The sequence below is a fragment of the Phodopus roborovskii genome, unplaced genomic scaffold, assembly GCF_943737965.1.
Source record: "Phodopus roborovskii unplaced genomic scaffold, PHOROB, whole genome shotgun sequence".
Classification (NCBI taxonomy): Eukaryota; Metazoa; Chordata; class Mammalia; order Rodentia; family Cricetidae; genus Phodopus; species Phodopus roborovskii.
This window is the reverse complement of record NW_026126418.1, coordinates 66,688,116-66,711,014: the sequence shown is the minus strand read 5'-3', so window position 1 is coordinate 66,711,014 and position 22,899 is coordinate 66,688,116. Positions and strand designations below refer to the sequence as shown.

General features: G+C 54.5%; 1 protein-coding gene across 13 annotated transcripts in view; it reads right to left on the bottom strand.

Moving 5' to 3' along the window:
• The window catches only part of Kcnt1 (potassium sodium-activated channel subfamily T member 1), a 56,298-nt gene that overhangs the window by 7,938 nt on the left and 25,461 nt on the right, over window positions 1–22,899 (bottom strand). For 6 of the 13 annotated variants that reach the window (XR_007834556.1, XM_051184869.1, XM_051184873.1 and 3 more), the window contains 22 exons: window positions 22,439–22,518; window positions 21,703–21,802; window positions 19,339–19,395; window positions 18,998–19,046; window positions 18,030–18,089; window positions 17,759–17,833; window positions 17,609–17,692; window positions 16,937–17,031; window positions 15,787–15,967; window positions 11,823–11,987; window positions 11,420–11,556; window positions 9,955–10,045; window positions 9,752–9,860; window positions 9,156–9,264; window positions 8,794–8,943; window positions 8,158–8,396; window positions 6,665–6,902; window positions 5,008–5,113; window positions 3,520–3,692; window positions 3,028–3,099; window positions 2,729–2,863; window positions 2,148–2,259 (listed from right to left, as the gene is read on the bottom strand). Coding sequence is in view for 12 of the 13 variants with exons in the window: in XM_051184869.1 (XP_051040826.1) it covers window positions 2,148–2,259; window positions 2,729–2,863; window positions 3,028–3,099; window positions 3,520–3,692; window positions 5,008–5,113; window positions 6,665–6,902; window positions 8,158–8,396; window positions 8,794–8,943; window positions 9,156–9,264; window positions 9,752–9,860; window positions 9,955–10,045; window positions 11,420–11,556; window positions 11,823–11,987; window positions 15,787–15,967; window positions 16,937–17,031; window positions 17,609–17,692; window positions 17,759–17,833; window positions 18,030–18,089; window positions 18,998–19,046; window positions 19,339–19,395; window positions 21,703–21,802; window positions 22,439–22,518 (2,617 nt within the window). In the remaining variant the exon portion in view is untranslated. The remainder of the gene's footprint in view (window positions 1–2,147; window positions 2,260–2,728; window positions 2,864–3,027; window positions 3,100–3,519; window positions 3,693–5,007; window positions 5,114–6,664; window positions 6,903–8,157; window positions 8,397–8,793; window positions 8,944–9,155; window positions 9,265–9,751; window positions 9,861–9,954; window positions 10,046–11,419; window positions 11,557–11,822; window positions 11,988–15,786; window positions 15,968–16,936; window positions 17,032–17,608; window positions 17,693–17,758; window positions 17,834–18,029; window positions 18,090–18,997; window positions 19,047–19,338; window positions 19,396–21,702; window positions 21,803–22,438; window positions 22,519–22,899) is intronic. The other 7 variants (XM_051184871.1, XM_051184865.1, XM_051184862.1 and 4 more) reach the window with 3 other exon arrangements.

The window sequence follows — 22,899 nt, the reverse complement described above, 5'->3', positions numbered from 1 at the left end:
GGGCAAGCTTTCTTCCAGGCCCCTCTTCCAGGAAGCTCCCACAAGGGAGTCAGATGAGTGTAGACACCCATGGCCAAGTCAGCCCACACTGGCATCTGAGGACACATCCCTTATGCATAAGGAATTTGCTTCAGTGGAAGGCACACAGTCCTAGAGGCCATCAGGAATAACTAGTTACAGGTGGCCTTTCCACCAGCGAACCCTCTACCAGTCACATCTTCCAGCGACAGAAGGAAGCGCACAGACAAGGTAGCAAAGGTGCCTCTCATTTTGTCTGTCCTTGCACTGTCCTTCCCACAGTGGGAAGAGCTGGGTCAGAGGGAAACAGGGTCTAGGATGTGGGCTTTACTGGCCTGCGAAGAACCAAGTATATCTGAGCTACGACACATGGTTGTCCCACCTGACAATTCTGCAGCCATGGCCACTGCCTTCCCACTGGGGCGTGCACCTTGTGAAGATAAGCCACTGTGGTAACTCAAGCATCCCACTGGCTTTCCTAAGAACACTACTAGACAGAAGTGATCACCCTATTGGTCCCAAGAGACTAGAAGGAAAGGGAAGGTTTCAAATGTTAGTTTCTTTCCAAAACATTCCCTTCTGTTTCAGACAAGGAGACATTCAGACATTTGTCTTTGATGTGGACAATCCCACATCAGTGATACACAGACCTTAACAGTGGATGTGACTGGGGGTTGGTTCTACCATCCCCAGGAAGCCACAGCACCAGCAACCTGCCTCATCTTCTTCCTTACCTTGTCTGCCCAGGACATTCATTCATTGTGGATCCCAACCCCTCAGCATCCATGAATTCACTACCTCGGTGCCCTGCCTTCCTCAGCTTGCCCTTGTCATCCCTACGGTCACAAAGCCACACAATGGGCCCAGGACCATTCACTGCCTTGAGACGGAGGTGCCAGTCACCAGGTCCATGCTACAGGGAGGGGATGAAAGCCTCACCCTGTACTGCTGACATAGAGGGCGCGTGAGCCAGTTACTGCTGTGTATGCTGCCTTCACCCATTTTCAGGCTGCCTTGAGGCCTGTGAGGAGCAGGGTTGGCCCCAGGTGTGACTGTGTAAAGGGACACAGGCTCCATCATGGCTCCATGCCTGGACACCAGCCTGGTCTACTCAGTCACACCATGAGGGCTCTCATGAGATGTGGGGCAGTGGTCTGAGTGCCCATTCACATAATACCGGTACCTTTGACCATGTAGACATTCCTTGACCCTTCCCAGTATGGACTCAGATGCTAGGCAGGCCCAGGGTTGTGGGTAGGCTCGACAGCAGGAGCCACACTTGTTCAGGGCTCTGCCTCCCTCATGTTTCTCTGGCTCAGCCAGACCACAGGCTCCCATGGACCACTTCCACTTCAACTTAGCTTCAGGTCACTGCTGTGCTCATGCGCAGTAAGAAACCCTAGAGCTGGTCTGTTCTGCCTGATATCTGGAGTCAGGCTTAGCCCAGACAATTCCTAGGTCTTTTCCATTTGCCATGCTGGCCTCTGACAGCTCTCCACAAGCACACTGGCCTGGGCTGAACTTGGGACTCACACAGAACAGCAAACATCAGCAGCTGTGGCTTCCTCGTCCACACCTGACCTCCACTGCCCTTACCCCAGGTGGCCATTCCTTGTGTGGATAGGAGGTAGGGCCACAGTCGGCCATACACCAGAGCAACACAGACAGTGACCTGTCCCTCATACCCCGGAAACTCCCCATTCCCCTACTGGGTTTCTGGGTCCTTAGTGTGTCTCTAATGCCTTACTGAGTCTCTGTGTCCCTGAGTTCCATATTTGGCCCAACCGATACCCTCCATGGAGCTGACACTCCCCACGGAACTCCAAGGTCAGAAATGTGAGAGGTTTTCCCCACTCTCTGATCCTCCATGTCCAGGACAGAGGCAGTGTCTGGTACTTGGTGAGCTGTAGGTTATTTGTTACCAGTTCTGGGTGATTCCATAGGGGATTAGGACGGACCTGCAGGTGCTCAGGGAAGCAGCCCCACAAGGAAAGCCTTGCATCTGCTGAGCCTATCTCCTTAGCTCAAGCAAGACAGAAGCCCAAGCTCCCACAGCCCTGCTCTCTCCCCTTGCCTCTGGTCTCTGGGCTCTTTGGCAAAGGACAGCCCACCAGAAGGGGCCCACTTACCTTTTCCAGTTTGGAAAGCGCCAGAGAATAGCTGTCCTTGGCACGGAACTGCATGAAGCGCATGTTGGAAGGGTGTGTGAGTTCTGTAGTGATGCTCAGGCTGGGGAAGAGCCTGGGGGAGGGACGATAGGCAGTGTTCTCCAGTCAGTGCCGGGGGTCTGAGTAGGTCCCAACCTGTGGGAGTCTGTGGTGGGTCTTATGGCTCTGGTCAGTGCTGTGGGGTTTATGGTGAGTCCTGTGGGTCATGATTGGGTGGCCTCTTGTGGGTCTCATTGTTACAACTGTGGGTGTTGGTCTCTGGCAGATCTTGTGGTCAGGGCTGTGGGGTCTGTGTTGGATCCTGTAGTCATAGAAGTGTAGTCTCTTGTGGGCTCTGTGGTGAGGTCTGTGAACCTTGGTGGGTCCTATGGTCATGACTGTGGGGTCTCTTGTAGGTCCCATGGTGAGGGCTGTGAGGGCTGTGTTGGGTTCCATGGTCAGGTCTCTGGGTGTTGGTGGGCCCTTTGGTCGGGGCTATGGATTTTCACAGTGACTCCATATCCATTTGTGTGAGGCCTGGCTCCCATGGGTTGGGTGCTCACCGAAACATGGTCTGCACATTGACAATGGTCTTGGCGTCTGCCATATAGTCCTCTTCAGCACTCATGGTGCTCTCCTTGTCCACTACCACCAGGTTGTCAGCATAGATGATGCCACATTGCAACAGGCTGTCCAGGCTGCACGGGGCAAGGAGTATGGCCATAGGATCCCCACCCCACCAAGCCCTCTCAACCTCCTTCCCCCTTTCCCCTGGGTCTGGGCCAGCTGCTCATTTGTGGAGCTCTGGGGAAGGATGGTGGAGGGACAGCAGGCATTCAGGCCATGGCTGTTCTCATCTTACTTGTCCACAGAGCCCTCCATGTAGTAGACCATGGGGAAGCAGCAGATGGCCTCCAGGAAGTGGTGGTCAGGCCTGTGGGGACAGCAGAGCCTGGAAGTGTCACCTACTCTATGGTTTATCCTCCCCACACTCTTAGGGCCCCAAAAACATGGGACTGGGGGGATTTAAGGCCAAAAGCCCTGCCACCTATTCAACTCAGGGGAAACTGAGGCCCTGGACTTGCTGAGGTTATACAGCCAAGACTGGACATTGGGCTCTGGCAGCCATGCTTCTGGGGTCCTTAGGTGAAGAGAGCTATGGTTTTGGCAATCCTGTGGTCCTGTTACCTGTGACTCTCAGTTGTGGGGACATGATATAAAGAGGTCACAGGAGAAACTAGAGGAGGAAGCTGTTAAGGCCAGCAAGATAAAGGAGGGACAGCCACAGAAGACAACAGGAAATGGACCAGCAGCACAGAAAGCAAGGCATCATGGGGATTGCACACTGTCTCACTTGTTGTCCAGCAGCAGCACAATGGGGTTGAGTTCCCGGCGGGACCGATAGTAGGCGCGCAGAGGTACGATGAAGTTGTAGAGCCCATTGCCTGCTGTCTCAGCAGAGACGATAATCAGCTTGTTCTTGAACCCATAGGCTTTGGCATCTTCATAGCTGTTGTGTTTGCAGCCCTGGGGATGTGGGGGAACCCAAGCTGGGCACCACCCTGGCTGTGGGAGAAGCTGGTGGGCCAACAACAGCAGGGACATGCAACGTGCAGCACATGGGAGCCCTGGGGGGATACGGGGCCACCAGCCACCAGGGCTAACCCATCTGGCTGCCCTAAAGTCAGTGTCCCACAAAGCTTGGTGGAAGCCAGCCAACGCTGCATTTAGCTACAGAAATGCAGAGGGCCAAGTCACATGTGCACATGTGTGTATGCCATATTCACACACATGCACTGCTTAGCTCTGCCCACCAGAGTCACAGGCAGCATCTGACCCTGTTGTCTAAAGCCCCTTTCCCTAAATGGAGTGAGATCTCTACAGCTGGGCATGCACAGTGAGGAAGTGTGAGAGGCTGGCAAGCATCAAAGGGTTCAGATCCCAGGGCAACATGAAACAGTATGGGCCCCGAGTAAAACAAGAGGCCACATGCCTCCACCAATGAATGCAAAGCATGATTTCTTCTTGGTAACATGCTAAGGAGAATATAGGGATCTAGAATTAAGGAAGCCGATTCCGAATGGACAGGTTAGCAGCTATCCTGCCCTTATCTCTGCAGTGACTGCACCATAGAAACAGTCACTTTCACAGTAGGACAGTATAGCCAGAGATGTGGCCAACTGTGCCCCGCCCTGCCTCTGGGTGCTAGACCAGATGCATGGGCTGGCTCTATCATGGAGTGAGTTCTGTCACACTAACCATGGGATCCAAGCTCTTCAAAGTCAACAAGGGGTCCCAAGGAAGGTAGGAAGGGGAAGTGATAGGACAAGGCCTTTGGAGTCCTGAGTTCCCTCGACAGGAGACCCTGGCTCTGCCTGACTCTGGTGACCGGTTATATGAGGAGAGTAGTCCTCATCTGGGAGCATGCAAGGTGTTTGGGGGACTGGGGCTCAGTGGTCCTGATCTGCTTTCAACCTGTTCAGAAAAGGCTGTAGTGAGATCAGAGCAGGCAGGTGGGGTGAGACAGGCCACCACAGTGGGATGGCCGGTGGCCACCACAGTGGGATGGCCGGTGGCCACCACAGTGGGATGGCCGGTGGCCACCACAGTGGGATGGCCGGTGGCCACCACAGTGGGATGGCCGGTGGCCACCACAGTGGGATGGCCGGTGGCCACCACAGTGGGATGGCCGGTGGCCACCACAGTGGGATGGCCGGTGGCCACCACAGTGGGATGGCCGGTGGCCACCACAGTGGGATGGCCGGTGGCCACCACAGTGGGATGGCCGGTAGCCACCACAGTGGGATGGCCGGTAGCCACAGCTGTGGAGACTCAGCCTTACCTTGTCCAGCCGCAGGCAGCAGAAGGGGGCTTTCACAGGCAGGAGGTGGCATAAGGTCGGGGAGCTGCCAATGTATGGTGAGTTGGGGGGATAGCCCTTCACATACCTGGGTGAAGACAGGGACCACAGCATGGCACCATGGCAAGCTGGCCTGGCCACTTCAAAATTACCCTCCCTTTTCTAGAATATTCATGGAGTCACCTGGTACTAACAGGCTTCCCATCTCCTGATTCTTACACCTACCTGGGACAGCCAATGAAATGAGACCTCAGGGACCTGTCCCTGCTTCCTAGGCTAGGGCTGGAACAGGTACCCCAAGGTCCTAGAGTATCTGAGGCTAAGGTGGGGTGCAGAAGGGCCACTTGTGGCTGCTCCCCTCTGCAGCATCCGAGGAAGCCTGGGAGTGTCCTCCCAACAGTTAGCCCTAAGCTACTCAGATGGGGGTCAGGAGGCTAGCTTATACCCCATGGGGCACTTTATGTCCCCAGAGAAAAATTCCACAAATATATTCAGTGCAGACATTTATATACATACACATGGAAGAAAGCCCAGGAACATCTTACATGCACAGATATATGTGTATGTGCACCTACACACATGCACACAAACACACATGGACACACAAGCAATTCCCACCCACTTCCACACATGTACATACACATACCACATGCACATACATACCCACACACACACAAACATACATTCATATTCTTTCTCTGTATGTCTGTGTCTGTCTTTCTCTGGAGCCTGGAAGCTGAGAACACTAGGGCTGTAATCACCAGTCTCCAGAGTGATGCCCATGGCACCCCAGGTAACAGACAGGTACTCAGGTCTGTGCTTCCAGACTAGCCTCTCAGAAGGCTGCCTCTCCTCCTCCCCACCCTACAGTGCCCAATTCACACCATGCCATGCTTTGACACTGGGCCCTGGCCACAACCCTCTATTTCTGTTTCCATGTGCTTTAAAGGACACAGCCACAGAGACCCATGTCCTTTCTACTTGCAGGATCTGGGAGCCCTCAACTTTAGAACAGTTCTCAAAAGGAGGATTCTGTGACTGAGGTTAAGGTAGCTAAACTGCTGAGGACTTAACTAATGTCCTTGGTCTCAACCAGAAGATTTGCCCTCAGACCCTAGCTAGGATGGCCTCTTGAGGTAGGCTTGTAGTCTCTGGTTCTAGACAAGGCCTTGCCAAATCACCTGCTGGTGACTTCTGCAGACCCTTCCCCAACAATGCCCACCTGGTATGAGGTGGGCCACACCTCACAGTACCAAGAAGAGCTGACCCAGCTCAGGAATGTCTGTGGGTCACTACCTGGCTCTATACCAACTCATGGAGTAACCAAGGGCAGACAGCTCAGTGGTTGAGCAGGTATGGGGCTATGCTACCCTATCACCCACTCTGGGTCTGTGAGCCCCATTATATCTGATTCCAGCTAAGGCCAAGGGAAGGGTACCAGCCTAGTACACCCCTGCCAGCATGCTCTCAAGTGCTCTCTCAGGACTAGGCTTGGGGTGAGGTAGAGGACCTCTGCTCTGATTCCCTGTGTTTTGGTGCCCCACCCAGAAGACCCCATTTGCAAAGCAGGGATTGCCACTATGCCCAGCCCTGGGGACGTTTCCCTCCCACTGAAAGCTGAGCTCCACTCAGCACTCACTCAACCACAGAGAGCCCCTCGTCGTCTGAAGGTGTCACCTCGTCCTCTGACTGGTCACTCAGCAGGTCACAGGGCAACAGCGCTGAGCTGTCTGCCAGCTCCAGAACAGGTGCAATGCTGGGGCGCCGACTACCAGAGCCATTCTCCGTGGGCAGAGTCAGCTTGCTGCCGCTGCCCCCACCGCTGCCACCCTGGGAGGGCCGGCAATCTGTATTCTGCAGGTCCATGGCCACTGTCCCTGGACAGAGGGGTTGAACCTGACCAGCAGCCCTTCCCACACCACTCTCTAGGCCAGCTGTGTGGCCCTAAGTATTTTAGGATGTCCCCGAGGCTTTGTTACCCCTTCAGGACAAGGGAGGCCCCTGAGTGGTGGTGATGTCAAGTTCCAGGGCCCCATCCAAACTGATTACTATGACTGACTGACTTCCTGAGGGTGAGGGCCCTTGGTGCTCATGGGAAACTGGTTGATCTGCTTTAAGGGTTGGGCTAGGGAGGGCTGTCACACAGAAACAGGAGCAGCGAGGCCTATTTTCACCTGCTGGTCTCTGTTGTTCACCTTAGCCCAAGATTGCTAGCTTTGGGTTGGTGGTTGGCTTAAGGATGCTACCCATAGCCTCTGTGGGCCAGACCTGAGAAGTGGGTGGAAGCGCTTCCTGAGTCACTGTCTCAGGCATGGGCAGGGGAGCAAACAGCAAGCAATAGTGGAGGTTGGGCTGGGCATCAGCAGCCTCAACCCCAAGCTCTTCCTTAGGCCTGACCACCAGGGCAAACCGTTACTGCAGGGGCAGCAACTTCAGAGTCAGGCAGCTGCTGACACGTCACCTGTGGCTGACAATGTGTACCACAGAGTCAAAGCACATGGTCCCTAGAGACCACTCAGGCTGGGCACGCAGTGGGTGCTTATTGGTTTTGTGGGTCACAGCTTAGGGCTAGCACCACATAAGTAGGTCTTTGCCCTGGATAACCTGTGGGTCTGTGGCCTGACAGGCTAAATGACCTGTTCCTGTTCCCCACTGTCCTCTGAAGGGCTGGTAGGGGGTGATACATGCCATAGATATTACCTTCTGAATCTTGGCTCAGCCTTGCTCAGGAGGTCACTTGGACCAGATAAGGGAAGAGAGAAGTCCCTGGGAAGAGCCCTGAAGCTAAGCTGTTGCTAACTTCAGACAATCTACACCTAGTGGATGCCAGGGCCTTCATCTAGTCAAGGGATGCTCTGGGCCGAGAGAACTACACAGGTCTCTGGTTAGTAGTTTCTGTACCATAGGGCCTCCCAGGCTGTCAGCTACCCAGGTAACTGATGCTCACCAAAACTCTGATAGGTGGGGGTACCTCAATTGGACAGATCCACAACTTGAGGCCTGGAAAGGCTCATAATGTCCAAGAGTGAGCTGAATCTCAGGGGTCAGGGGTCTCCCACCCAGTGGCAGGTAGAGTGTGGCACACACCCTTGGAAGCCACCCATCTACCACCTGCAAGCTGCACCAGCTCACCCATAGAGGCAATGATGCTGTGCACAGGCAGCCGGGATGGTCCCTCATACAGAGCCTGTCCTGCAAGACCCCGCCTCTTCTGCTTCTCCTCCTGCTTGAAGATGAAGGCTGAGTTCTCCTCCTTGGTGATGTTGATGTAGAAGCAGGTGTCAGAGGCAGCCAGGATGTGTCGGGGCCCTGGGTTCAGCAGGATGCTCTTGTCCTCCTCACGCTTCAGCCCGATGAGGCACACACCATACCTGAGTAGACATGACCAGGAGCTCAGGGACACTCAGCACCCTGTGGCTCAGGCTGTCCTCCTGAACAACTCATTCTCCTTCCAGGGACCCCAGATGGACCTCTTGGACAAGCCCACCGCTTGGGTGTTGGGGACTTGAGGACCCCAGGCCAGCCTCAGGAGAAGATCCAGAGGGCAGAGGCTTTGTGGCAGGTACTTATATGAGCCTTCTTCTGGGATGCCCTGACCTGGCCATCCTCACCAGGTGGGCAGAGCCAAGACTCTGCAGCATCCTGCCCCAGGGCCCCACCCATGCTGACCTGGTTCTGGGTGGGGAGGGGGGAGCAGCCCAGTGGTGGCCAGAACAGCAGGCTCCAAACCCGTATCCAGTCCCGAGTCCCGTATCCAGTCCCGCGTACTTCTTATGTGCGTGGAAGGCTGCGTAGGTGAAGCTCTTGCCCTCATACTCCCGGAAGAATTTGCTGTCACCCATGCGAATATGGTACACCTCGTTGCCTGAGCAGCGCCCATACATGCGCTGCCACTGCTCTGGAGACTCCTGCCCTTCCCTACCAGAAGAGCGGGATAAGAGGGCTGTCACCCTCACACAGAGCTGCCCCTCTTATCCAATTGGTTAAATGCACCCTGCACCCCCCTGGACCCCTTCCTGTGCCAGACCTCTGCCCACTACATGCCCTCCTCCTCCAGGGAGCCCGCCCTGCCTTGTGGGGTTGATCGGGACGGCCAGGGCGTGGTAGTCGTTCTGGCACAGGGCACTCACTGGCCACGGGACGTGTGCACCAGCAGGGTGATGAGGGTGGAGGTGGCCGGGCAGATGCAGTTCAGGGCCAGCATGGCGTACTTGCACTCCTCTTCACATACCACGTGGTCTGTGGGGACTGCAGGGTCAGGGCCCACCACCCCTGCTGTCTGTGGCCCCTCCCCACAGCACCCATGTCTTTCTGAATGTGTGAAGACGTTCCTGTGTGGCGTCCCTGGAAGCCCTGCTTGAACAGCCAACTCCTACTTGGCATGAGTCCCACACCTCTGAGCTGCACCTGCATTTCTGGGGTCACCACAGCTCTACCCTGGTGCCCTTACCTGTCCCCCAGATGCCCATCATGGGCCCTGTCCATAGGCATTCTGATCAGATAGTGCCCTTGCCTTCCATACCAACTCTGGCTCCTGCTCCCACAGATCTCGGCCCCAGGTGGAGGCCAGATCATCTGCCAAGGCTAGCCCTGTTCTCTGATACAGAGGTCTGGAGGGCATGTTATCCCAAGGGTGAACCCTCCTTGAACCTCTGAGAGGAATACTTCATCCCCACTTACACCCTTGCAGCCTGCACACCCTTAGGTCACTGGGCCCCATACACACCAGCAAATTTGACGTGAAATTTGTTTTCAGGCTTGAGGATCTGGACGTAGAGGGGACAGTTGGGGGCAAAGTCCTTCACAGCCCAGGCTCGAAGGATGGTCTGGTGATCCTGGGGGGGGGGGAGGTGTGGTTGGTGTTGGAGAGCCAGTGCTAAGGGTAGGCAGAGAGTGCAGGCTTGGGGCGGGTAGTGTGCCTGAACTCACCGCAGCTGTTCGGTCCACCTCGTTCCTGCTGCTGAGGATAAAGCAGGCCTCTCCATTGTCCATCCTGCAGAGCACCAGCTGCTGAGTGAGGCTATGGACCCAGAGGGCCTCCCCGGGAGGAGGTCAGGAGGGACCGGGTGTGTGAAGGGAGAAGGAGGGTGGCTCAGCATAGAACCCTGCAGTGCATCCCAGGCCTCCCTGCCTCCCCAGATTCTTCTAGAACATTCCAGGCAGGTCAGTATGCCCGGACACTCACAACAGAGTCCAAGTTCAGATGCTGAAAAAAGCCTGTGAGCCAAGCCTGCCCTGGAGACACTCATTGGCCAGGGAGGGACTGTCCAGGGTCTCCAAACTGTGGCACAATGGTGCCTGGGATGGGACTCTGAGCCACATTATGCCACATCTGCCCATACTCTGGCCTCTGCTTGCAGCTCTTAGAGGCTTAGGGTTAAAAGAGTGGGTCCTGGCTTTACATGGGGCACTGTCTAGCATCTGGCCCATCTCCTGGGCTCCCATCCACCCTGTGTTGGAGCACAGAGCCTGTCCCCTCTTCTGCTTGACCACTCGGCAGCCTGGACTCGGGTGGTCATTTCAACTCCTTCTAGGTTTCCAGGAGCCTGGTTACAGAAATAACTCAGCCCTGCTGAGAGCCAGTTGGAGAAAATTTTACCTCACAAGCAGGGCAGTAAAGCCTCACACCTCACACGAAAGCTGAGTGCCTCCCTGACTGGCCGCCACTTCCTCTTCTGTCTGCCAGCCCAGAGCTGGACACAGGCAGCTAGAGTCTCATGGGAAATGGGCAGGATCCCCAAACAGGCAGCATCCATGGGAGCCCCAGCTGAGGGTTCTGGGGATGAGGGACCTGGGCCATTGTCCTGATTGCCCTTGGCCCTGCATCACCTGTGCCACACAACAAAGGGTGCAGGAGCTTTCTGGGATAAAAAATGTGGCATGGGAGGCTTTGGGGGAAGAGTCCCAGATGGTGCAGTAGCACATTCCAGTTACACGTTAACAGCACACTCCTGTCACCTCAAGTCATTCTGTCAACTTGTCTTTAAGTCAAGAGCCACCCTCAGCCCTCGTGTCTTCACCATTGACTCGCAGCAGCCGGTACTTTCCACCCCTGATCTATTTTAAGCTCCCTGAAATCTGACAGAGAAAATCCCCAGACTCAGAGCAAGAGAGGGGAAGGTGCCCAAAGGCAAGACCCACAGCACATGAGCACAGGTGTGCCTGTTGGGCTGCCTGGCAGTGACTAGCACTAGAGACGGAGCTAGACTCTAGGGTCCCACTTGTCTGGGCCTAGACCCTGTCCATTCCACCCACCCTGGCCCTGCCTCCACCTGGGACCCCTGCCTGCCTCAGAGGCCTGTACCAAGCCTGTCATGGCCCTACCTCTACCTGGGGGGGGGCTTCCGGTGGCCTCAGGCCTAAATCTGGCTGCGCTATCCTGGCTGGCACTCACTTGGCTCGCATGAGGTCCTGGTCCTTGAGGGCAGAGCCCTGGAGGTAGATGACCCGCTGGGACCACAGGGGAATCTGCAGTACCCTGCGCACCTGGATATCCATTTCGGAGGGACACAGGATGACCACGTAGTAGTCCTGCTGGCCAGGCTGTATGTCAGTGCCTCTGAGCAGGATCCTGTCTCCCCCCCCACACACACACCAGCCGGTATGGTCTCCTGGGTGGTGTCATTCCCAGGGCTTTATGGAACTGTCACAGACCCCCCACCCCCCCACACACACTGGATTCAATAACCAGGATCTAGGGGGCTCAGGAACCTTGCCCAAGCATGTGGCAGTCTTGCACAGTGGGGGTGGGGGTTGGGGGGAGAACTCAGGCTCCTCAGGGGTGCCCACAGCCTTACCTGGAGCCGGGGGTGAGCATAGAACTCATTCAGGAAATCCATGAGGAGGTCAATCTTGAGGGAACTCACACATAGGACCACATGCTTTTCCGTCTGTGCTCGGTGGCGGCTATAGTTGCCCCCCGACTTCTGTCGCTCCATCCAGAGGTAGACAAGCTCTTCAAACTGAGGAGAGGGAGAAATGAGCACAGGCATACAGTGGGGGACAAAGGGTGGGCAGGCTGTGGAGCAGCAGGCGGGGCAGGGGGGCTGTCCAGGGTGGAAATGGCAGGTCCTGAGGACAGAGTAAGAGCAGGCCTGCTGGGCTGGCAGGGTGTAGGAGTGATGGGGATGGTGACCTTAACAGAGACCAGAGCAGGGCCAGAAGGTGGCATGTACAAAGCAGTGTCAGAAACAGTGGTGTGTGACTCAGGTCATGGGAAGTTCAGCTGGTAGCCTCAGAAGCTACGTGACCAGTAGTGGGTGCCAGAGTCTGTACTCTGGACATCTGGACAGACATGAGAGTCTTGGCTCTGCCTATCCGCTTTCCTGACGGTATTGGGAAATCCGCAGCATTGAAGTTAGGGAGTTCTCTCTAGCAACAGTGACCAGATCAGGTTATCATGATATGGAAGTCGCATTTAGTCCTTGCCGGTGGAGTCCTCTCAGACTGGGCGGGAAGTTATGAGGACTGCCAAGTTCACATCTGCCTGGGTCACGTGAACTACACAGCCCTGGCTCTCCCCGAAGCCTCACTCTGCCCAAGGCTCTGAGGTCACGTGCCCACTGCCTGTTCCCGTTTGAGCATCAGGGCTGCACATGGCTTTAGCCCATGTCTGAATGGACTGTGGCAGTAGGCCCTGGCTGCTGTGTCCTCCCTCACAGTCTTCAAGAACACAGGACTCCCTGCAGGTGGTCCATGGGCCTCAGATTCCTCACTTGGAAAGTTTAAGTCCCTGTCTTGCAGGCTATGGTTGGGGGGTTTAAGAGAGCTCATGAAGGATTTACAGTGACCCCTAAAGTGTATGTCTGCTCAGAATCTTGAGATAGGAGCTGATTTGGAAAAGGAGAGGGGTTGTGACTAATTTTCTGACTTGAGGCCATCATGGATTATGGTGACTCCGATATCTAATACCCATGGGATCCTTGTATGTGGAGTAAGGGCCACAAGTCATATGGAGATGGGCGTAAGGTAGAGGATGTGCTCAGGGGCCACCATAACTAAGAACTACCAGATAATGGCCTTGGGCACTCCAAGGGCTGCCATAGCCCCACCACAGCTTCATGCTGGCCTCCAGAACACCTGCTTTCAAGTGTTTGGACACCGAGACTTAAACATTCAACTTAGGACACCTAAGCCCCCATGGAGGAGCATGGGCCTCAGGGTCTCAGAGTCTCTAAGACGAAGAAGGGTTCCCACTCCATCTCAAAGTTGACTCTGGGGCTGCTGGGGCAGGGGCTCACCATCACTTGGCAAAGGGCCTGGGGTATCCAGACAGTCTAGATAGAAACTGGAGGCTGAGAGTTATGGCCTGATTGGGGCTGCCTGTGCATGGCCCCGTCCTTGGCATTGTCTTCAACTTCTGCTGGGTCAGGGTACCATAGATGCCACCGAAGAGCTGGTGGAGCTACAAGACGAGAAGCCAGGATGGACCCTGGTGGCTTTGCAGAGGGGATGGGGCAGTATCGTGAGGGTAGGACCCATAGTGGATGGAGGGGGTTCCCAAAAGATATGTCCTCCTGGAACCTAGCAATGTGACTTCATTTGGAAAAATAAGAGGGGGCTTTTTGTACAGATCAGGGCGCGGCCTCTGTGTCAGAAACCCGAGATGACCTTAATCAGGATGACCACCAGGAGTGGTGACAGCTAATCGGTAGACGAGCCAGGGCTAACTCCATGCCTTTAGAGCCCTCTGAGAACCATGGCCACTGACCCCAGATTTTGAACCTGTGGCCTTCATAACTGGTGGACAGGTGCTGCTCCATAGTGTGCAGCCCCCTCTCAGGAATCTTTGGTGACTCCAGCCCCAGGGATTCTGAGGCACAGAGGGACCAAAGCAGAGCCATCCTGGGTGTGGTGATGGTGACACACAGAGAAGCAGGGTCTCAGCTCAGATGCAAGGTTAACTAGCAGAACCCAACAGTTGGACTGATAGAAATAATGTAATTAAAAAGATTCTATGGACTGGAGTTGAGAGCACTGGCTACCCTTCCAGAGGATCTGGGTTCAATTCCCAGCACCCACATGGCAGTTCACAAATGTCTAACTCCAGTTCCAGGGATCTGGTTCCCTCACACATTTAGACAAATAACCAGTTTTGGAATAAATCATAAAAAAACATTCTGGTCTCAGCAAACTGGGAGGAGAAAGAAGGTCTTTAAGTAGAGGAAGGGCATCTCCTCAACAAACTCAGCAGGTTGTCAGAGGACCATCAACAAAGCCCAGAGGCTCAAGCACTGGAGAGGAAGTGTCACTCAGGGACAATCCGTGCAAGCTGACCAGTGACCAGCAAAGCTTGCTAGATATATACCACACATAGGCACTAGCAGAGCACAGAAGTAGAAATGCAATGTCTACATAGGACAAAAATGCTATGTGGTCTGAGGAAACACCTTGAATAAAACAAAGCAAAACAAAAATGTCAGGTTTTTTGAACAAGGTGTGACAAATGCCTTTGATCTCAACATTCCTGAGGCAGAGGCAGGAGGATCTCTGAATTTGAGGTCACAATCTGTCTTTTGACTACATAGAGAGATGCTGTTTCAAAATCCCTCTCTTCCCCCCCCCCAAAAAAAAAAAGAAAGAAAAAGAGAAAAAGAAAGCTTTGCAAAGCGCCAGACTTGCTAGAAAATGCAAAGCCCTTAATAAGCCAAACCTGGCCCTTGTCACGTGTTGTCAATGTGGTTCTCATAAAAATCTTTACATGGGAGTTGGTCTTGAACCTGTTTAAGACCGAGATTACAGGTGGGTACCAGAGGCCTGGCCTGGGATTAGAAATCTTACACAGACTAACAAGGATCTGAGAAGCTTCTGAATGGGAGGAGAGAGGGTTGGAGACAACTTCTGGAGTACTCTGTAAGAGCCTCAGGAATGGAGGTGGTGTTGGAGGGATGGAGGGCTGTTCATGGGGCTGAGTTAGGTCCATCCCCATCCTGCCATACACACTCTGTTCTGGGGGGGGGGTGCTGGCCCTCTATGTGAGGAGCTAATCTTAAACTTTTGTAAGAAAACAGACTTTCACTTGGGGAAGGGAATGGCCCTTTTAAGAGGAAAATGTTAGGAGAAAGGTCGGTGTATTAGATGTTGTTAAAACCCCAACTGCCTGTAAAGGGGCAGGACCCTTGAACAAGACAAGGCAGGAGGTCATTGACCAGCAGCTACAAGCAGGTGCTCTAGGACTGGCTCTGGACACAGAAAAGCTAATAGATGGGGAGAACTGCCTGAAAGGACAGTGATGGGTGAAAGGCTATCACATGCTAGCCTTTCAGTGCAGCACACTCAGGACAGGGGCAGTGGAGAGGCAGACAGCTCTCTGGCAGAAGTAAGGGGGTGCCTGCTAGGCTTGGGGCTCAGTGCTGCAATGTCAGAGATGGGACTAGCCCAAGGTCACAACTCAGGGTCAGCAATGGCACTTCCAGTTGCCCCCCACCCCATAGCCCTAAAAGTTGCTTAGCTGTGATTGGGAAAGAGTGAAGTCCCCCCCCCACAATCTGTCTCTGTATAAATTCTTGAGTGGGTCACTTGGGCAACTAAGACCCCCTGGAAGGAAAAGCCCGTGCTCCATTGTTGCTGTTGGACAGAACACTAATTCACTGTTCAGCAGAGTCAAGGGACCCACCACAGAATAGGGGCACCTTCTCAGGCTCCAGTGCGCTCCCGGGAATGACCTTCCAACATGTGTTCACAATCCCATGGATCCCTCCTGCCCTTATGTCATTCCACACGCAGTGCCTGACTGTCCCTGTGTGGAGCATGGGGACTCACCTGCAGTGGGAGCACCACAAGGGTCACACAGATCAGGATGACCACCAGGAGCTGGGATGGCCAGATCTTGGGTGTCACATCACCAAAGCCCACAGTTGAGAATGTGACAATGCAGAAGTAGAAGGAAGTCAGCAGGTTCAAGTTCCCACCTGCCCGCTCCAGGTGCTGGATCCCACAGGTCCTAGAGATCGAAGACCAGGGCTGCAGCAGTGGCAGGGGGGGCTGCAGCAGTGGGGGACGCTGCAGCAGTGGGGGACGCTGCAGCAGTGAAGGCAGAAGCCATGGATGGGAGGAGCTGAGTGGCAGAGACAAGGCTTCAGTGTGGAGTGGACATGCCCGAGTTGGCTGCTGGGGACAGCGAGATAGGGCCTTCCCACCTCCTCCTGCTCCCAGAGGGGTAAAGCTCTCCCAGGCCTGGGAACCTTGTCACCTAGAACCTAAGTGATGCATCGCTGATCTTTGGGATACTGAGTGAGGTTGTAGAGCAGGGCCTGGATGCCCACCACCCACAGGTGGACATTGGCCCCCTGCACTGAGTTTCAGTCTGAGCCTGGGAAAGCTGCTCATTCTATTCAGTACTAAGGAGGTGGGGCTGCAATGGTAAGGGGGTATGCTTCAGTAGCAAAGGGGTGTGGCTGCAGCAGCGATGGTGTGAGGCTGCCCCAAGCCCCACCAACCTGTCCTCCAAGACCCACAGCCACTCCTAGCCTGCTCATCCTTGCCTTAGGGATAGCAGGGGGTGACTGGGCCTCTGGGAGACATGGAGCAGGGCCACTCCACAGGCAGATGCAGGAGGCTGGCAGATCTACTTATGTGGCCAGAAGTTCCCCACTCCAAGTGATCCTCCAAAAGACCCTGGCTGCTTCTAGACTCTATTCTCAGATGAACATCAAACCAAAGGGCCCCCACTCAGGCCAGGGGCCAGTTCCCTTCAGAGTTGCAAGCACAGCCAGTTGGGCAGGCACCTACAGGTCAGATGTTGTGCCACCGTATGCCCGATTCTCTGGACACAAGAGTTTGGAGCTAAGTTCTAAGTCAGCCCCTTCTGTCACTGCCCCTTGACCTGTCTTCCAGACTTGAAGTCTGCTGTGGGAGCGGGCTAGCCATGGCCACCTGGTGGGATGGACCATGAGGTGTCTGGGACACTCACCCCGTGAAGACCAGGCACAGCAGGGTACAGAAGAGGATGAGCACCTGGTTGAACATGGCTGACTGCGTGCGCAGGATGGCACGGTGGAAGTCGTTCTGCAAATAATGCAGCGGTCAGAAGTCAGGGCCCATAGTCACATCCATGCATAATAACCAGAGATCTGCCCAGACTGCCATCCCAGGAGAGGGCTACAGGTAATGCTGCACCGTGCTGCTCACCCAGACCTCAGCTTGGTCTCAGGATGAGCCATGCCCTAGGGTGAGATCAAAATATGCCAGAGGGCAGATAGGTGTGGGTACCTTTGGCTTCAAAACTTCACTGTGCAACTGGGACAGGGCTGAGTCCAGAGGACTAGCCAGGAGGGGCAGGTCACCAGGGAGATAGCTGCCATCCTGGCTTTCATTTATAGGAGATGGGTACATTCCAGCAGAGGCGGGCCATGGAGTAGCTGGAGCTTGCATTCTTTCGGCCCCCAGTCAGCTGTGCCTGCTCATATCCACACACCCTGTCCCACCTTCTCCTCAGCCCTGGAAAAGCTGTTTCCACAGGGAGAGGAGGCTCAAGGCTGGACTGCAACACGACCCTGTGGCATGCAGTCTCCTGGTCACTACCTGGTCCCACCAGCAGGTGGGGAAACTATTCTGGAGCTGGCAGGGGCCAGACCTCACTTACAATCATGTTCTCCAGCGCATGCTTGGCCAGCCAGCAGTTGAGAAACACGGGGATGAACAGGTTCCGAAGAGGTGGCCAGAAGACCTGTAGTGTGGGGGGAGAGGTCAGGTGGGGCTTGGGTAGCCGAGCTTGGGGCTGGGGCTCACCCACCGTGATGATGAAGGGCAGCGTGTTGATCATCTCCAGGACAAAAGAAACATGGAAGATCTGCTCCCAGATGTTGCCCTAGGGGCCAGAGGTACTTCAGAGCCAGGAAGGGACAATCAGGGTCAGGGAAGGGGACTGGGAGCTTGAAAGATAGGAGAGGTAAGGGATGGAAGTGGGCAGTCTTCGAGTTAGGGGTCATGGGTGCCAGAGGAGGGGCTGTGGAGAAAGGGCAAGGTGGGGAACTGAGGCAGGGCAGACACAGGGCAGAACTCACTTTGTAGCTGAGGTAAATGAGGAGCATGGTCTCTAAGAAGCTTATTGTGGCCACAATGACCTGAGTGAAGAAAGCAAAGAGACATGGAACAGATCTGGGAACAGGGCTTGACCTATGAGGGTCTCAGCAGGCAGAGTCCTAACAAAGCTGGGTTCTCAAATGTGTGAGCATGTGTGTGTACGCGCAAGTGTGAGTGTGTGAGCATGTTGTATGTGTGTGTGTGTGTATGTGAGAGTGTGAACATGTATGTGACCGTGTGTGTGTGTGTGTGCGCGCGTGCGCGCGCGCGCGCGTGCACGTGTGTGTGTGTGTGTGTGTGTGCCTGCACCCTTGCTGCTGAAGCAAGATGATCTTGATTGGAAAGACTCGCAGGCAGCTACTCTAGGCCCTAGGGTAGGTAGGTAGAGGGCAGCCCAGACTCCACCCCTGCTCTGCTGGGGTACCCTGTGGACAATCAGGGAAGATGAAGCAGGAGGGGTGGGGGAAACCTGAAGAGCACCACTAAAGCCACCATAGGAGGTGGAGGCGGCAGTGAGGGGATGGGGCAGTACCCCTCGGGCCCTGGGTAAGAATGGAGCCTCGACTACAGGCATCTGTGAGTCCTATGGGATCCTCCAGGCTAGGGACTCAGGCCTCTGGGACATGGTTGGGAAGACCCCCACAGAAGCTGGCCCACGTTACTGCTGTTCCTCCTTCTACTTCCCAGAAGACAGTAAGAATAGGTGGGTCAACAGCAAGGAGAGGTTCTTACCAAGAAAGAGGGGGGAAGCATGCCCTCAGCAACTTTAGTAAGAGTTGCTAGGCCTGGGTCCCTGCCTTCTGAGCCTAAGTCCCTGCTTATCTAGTGAGCCTGAATCCCTTGCTTGCTGAACATGGGACTTCTCTCTTACTTGGCCAGGGCCCTCTCCTTACTGAGTCCATACACTCAGCATCCACTGTGCAGGGAGGACAGGCAGGCTGGGATTTACCTGGATCACCCACAGAGCCATCTTCCTCTCCACCCACAGGATGGGAGCCCTAGGAAAAGAAGGGAAGTGAGGTCCAGGCAGGGTCACAACTACCAAGGCACCTTCTCTTTAGGATCCAGAAGATGTTACCAAGGAAATGAGGACCCAATGGCCAGTTGTGGAGGAACGGACACATGCTTCGTTCTAAATTACCCCCCTCTGGTGGAATATCCTCAGTACTGACTTCAGCCAGGGTGTAAGGGTGCAGGTAAACATGTCCCAGGGAATTTAGTGGACCTCAGGCTGAGGCTGGGCATTGGCTACACTAGAGCCTGGCAAATGGGAGCCAGGAGCAAACTCACCAGTGGAACTCGGAGGATGAGCCATTGAAAGTGTAGTTATACTTCGTGCAGCCCCAGCTGTGAAAAGACAAAAGCACTGGCCCAGCCACAGACCCCCCAGGGCCAACGCCAAGGGTCCTTTCCAAAGCTGCTGTGGGCTCAGGGCAAATGGAAAGGGTAGCCACCTGCTCACTCAGGGCCACTATATGTCCCAACTGGAGCTGACATTAATTTGCAAGGAGTCTCCCTGGCCTGCAGTGGCCATGTTGGGAGGCTCTCTAAGCAAGATGCATAGAGAACACATCCCATCTGGAGATCTGGGCCTACAGTGAGATGCTGCTCAGGAGAAAGTAAGGACTCAGCCTGTGCTGTGACAAGCTCCAGGGATGGGCTCTGGACAACCACAGACAACCCGGTGAGGACACTTACAATCTCTGGAGGCTAGAGCTGCCTGAACCAGCCTGGATAGGTTTTGAGAGTCAGAACATTTCTACCTCAAGCAGATGAATTAATGAACCTCATCTCCACGCCACTTTAGGATAAACATATGTAAGCACCCTTGAACCAGCTGATGAGAGTTAACAGGCCATAGTCAACAAGCTAGCTCTGCTCCAGGCCATAAGCAGCCCCAGGGGCAGCTACCACAGGGGCCTCACTGCTCACAGAGCCCTCTCCTCTTCTCACCTGAGCTTTATTGGGGTTGTTGCAGTCAGCACCCATACATGTCTGAGTCATCCACCCACCCATCCTCTTATCCAACATCTATCTACTCATCCTTCATCAGCAACCACTCACTTATCCATCTTTACCTCATCTATGGTCCATGCATCCATCTATCTAGTATCCATTATCATCTGATCTGTGACACATGCATCCATCTACCTGTGCTCATCCTTCTATCTAGCATCTATCCATTCATCTCTCATCAGCATCCATTCATGTATCTATGTATATTCTCTTCTTTGTCTATGCATCCATTATCACCTGATCTGTAACTTATGTATCCATCCACTATTGCATCCTCTTTTCCAACATCTACTCAGCAACTCATTCCTATCTATCCAAAACCATCTACCTATGCTGCTATACAACTATCCATCATTCACCCATCTGTCTATCACCCAGATATCCATCATCTACCCATCATCTATCCACCCTCCCACCCATCACCCTGCCAGTGATGGTGATGAATACAACAGACTTGGGTCCTTTGGGGAGGTGGAAGCAGAAGTCCTGAGCCTTTGGGACTTGAAAGGTGAAACAGACCCAGAAAAGAGTGTTTGAGTCAGTTATGGCCTCTATTTCTCCTCAACAAGGAGTGCTCTTCCCTCCTCTGAACTGTACAGTGATAAAAGGTTTGTTCTCAATAGCAAGTGAGAGCTTCTGGTCTGGGAATCCTAGTTTTCCTGAAAGAGGGCAACAGATGAAAATAAGGAGTTCAGTAAGACTTTGCACATAGGCTCCAGGGGCTGGAGCCTGCCTGGAGATTTGCAGGATCCCAACAGTTTAGGAAGAGCCTGTTCTGTGTAGCCTAAGTGGTAACTCAGTGTTGGCAGGGTCCACAGATGGCCCGGCAGTGGCACCCAAACCCCAGGCTCCTGTGGCATCTGAACCCACTTGTCAAACCCTCTGGTATGCAAATGAGAGGCCAACAGAGTTAAGAGAAATGGCTCAAGTAGAAGTGACTAACAAAGTGAAGGGCCAGGCACAGCATCCTCAGAGGGAGGTGGGAAACCAGGAAATGACGGATGCAGGAAGTCAGACGTGGGGGAGGAATGTCACCTCAGAATAGAATGGAGAGAATAAAAGGGGCAGAGTAGGAGGTAGGAGTGACAAGCATGCAGGTGGCCCCAGGCCCAGCTTCTGAACCCCACAGGACAGAATTCAAGACAATCTGGGCACCGAGGGCCTCTGGAGCAGGCCAGAGATGAAGCAGATGCATGCCAAGGAACCCCCAGGCACCGAGACCAGCAGCCTTCAGGGAAGACAATGGCACCCTGCAAGATCTGGGCTGGCCAATAGCACTGACGACGCAAAGCACCCAGTCAGTGGGAGGACTAGAGAGAAGACAGAGGAACAAGTCCCAGTTTCACCTGCTGGGCTCCTATAAGGACACTGGTAGCAGGCACCTCTTCCTCAAGGTGCATGTACAGCTCCACGCTGGGGGCCCTCTCTTCATGCTGACCTAATCACCATTCTAGATGACTGAGTGGTACCTGGGTGTGACTCTAGGGGAAAAGATTCCCAAGGCTCTGGTGACAGGGCTTCTTGGGAGTCTGGTGAGGTATTGGTCATAGGTCTCTCTCAGATACCCATAATGCCAGTAGGGTTTAATGGAAAGGCTCAGCCTCAGGACCCTGGCCTCCCCAGCCCCAGGTCACCCACCATCCGATGCCCTGGTCTGGGTTGTCGAGCAGGACACGGACGATATACAGCAGGCAGGTGAGGAGCTTGAGAGAGAAATTGAACAGCCGGATCCTCAGGCCTGTGGGGAGGGTGACATCAGGGCAGGAGCTTCAAGGAGCAGGCCCACCCACTCTTCTGGGGTCTCTCAACAGCCCCTCCTGAAGTGTGGCCCTGCATGGACCTCCATCTCACACTTGTATTCCAGATGAAGGGGACAGATGCGCCTGCGCTCCCCACCCCAGGCTCCTCTGACCACCATATAGATGAGAGGTGCTGAGGCTTGGTGCAGGGGCTTGGGGTGCAGGGGATTCTCTGAGGGCATGTCCCTCATGGGAACAGATTTAGGACACTTGGCACCACAGCCTAACATGCAAGTCCCTTCTTACATCCCAGGTAGATCCAGAGTGGCCAAGCTTAAAGTTTGGAAGGAATAAAAGAAGTGTGGAAGTTGGGATCCCTAGAGCGTGGGCTGGAGTGACAGGAGAGAGGTGACCCAGCTGGTTCCCATGGACAGCCTAGCCTAGTTCAACCCAGTGTCCAGTATGGGGGCACATATCTCCACAGGTCAGAAAATGGGAAGCTAAAGTGACCTTTGCCCTCTGCCCATATAGCTGGCACATCCCCTCAGGCTCCCAACCCTGCCCATCCCTCACATCTCAGGCTCCCAACCCTGCCCATCCCTCTTCACTCAGAGTACTCCAGGCCCCTGACTCACTGGATCTTTGGTTTTTGATGAAGAACAGCTTGAGTCTCTCTTTGCAGGTGTTCTCATTGACATAGAATTCCACCTGGACCCTGAGGGAGGAGACAAGGCTGAAACCTGGGGTCAGGGGGTTCAGGCCCAAGGCAGGGGTTGAAGCCTAAAGCCAGGGCCAGAACTCCAAGCCCAGCTGGGTTCTTTCAAAACCACAGGAGCAGAGAGGAACTTGGGATGGATAAACGCCCCTACTTTGAACCATCAAGGTCTGAGGTCTGAAGCAGCCACTGGTCCTCCCAAAGCCTCCCCTTGCTATACCAGCAGCCACCTGTGCACCATCCATCCCCAGCCCTGCAGGCCCCAGGGAGATCAGGCCTACAGCACCCATAGAGCTTTGGGCATTGGGTGCTCAAACCTTAGCAAGATGTTCAGGAGCTGACAGTCATTATGTTTGATGGCCTCCAGGGTGTGTATTCTGA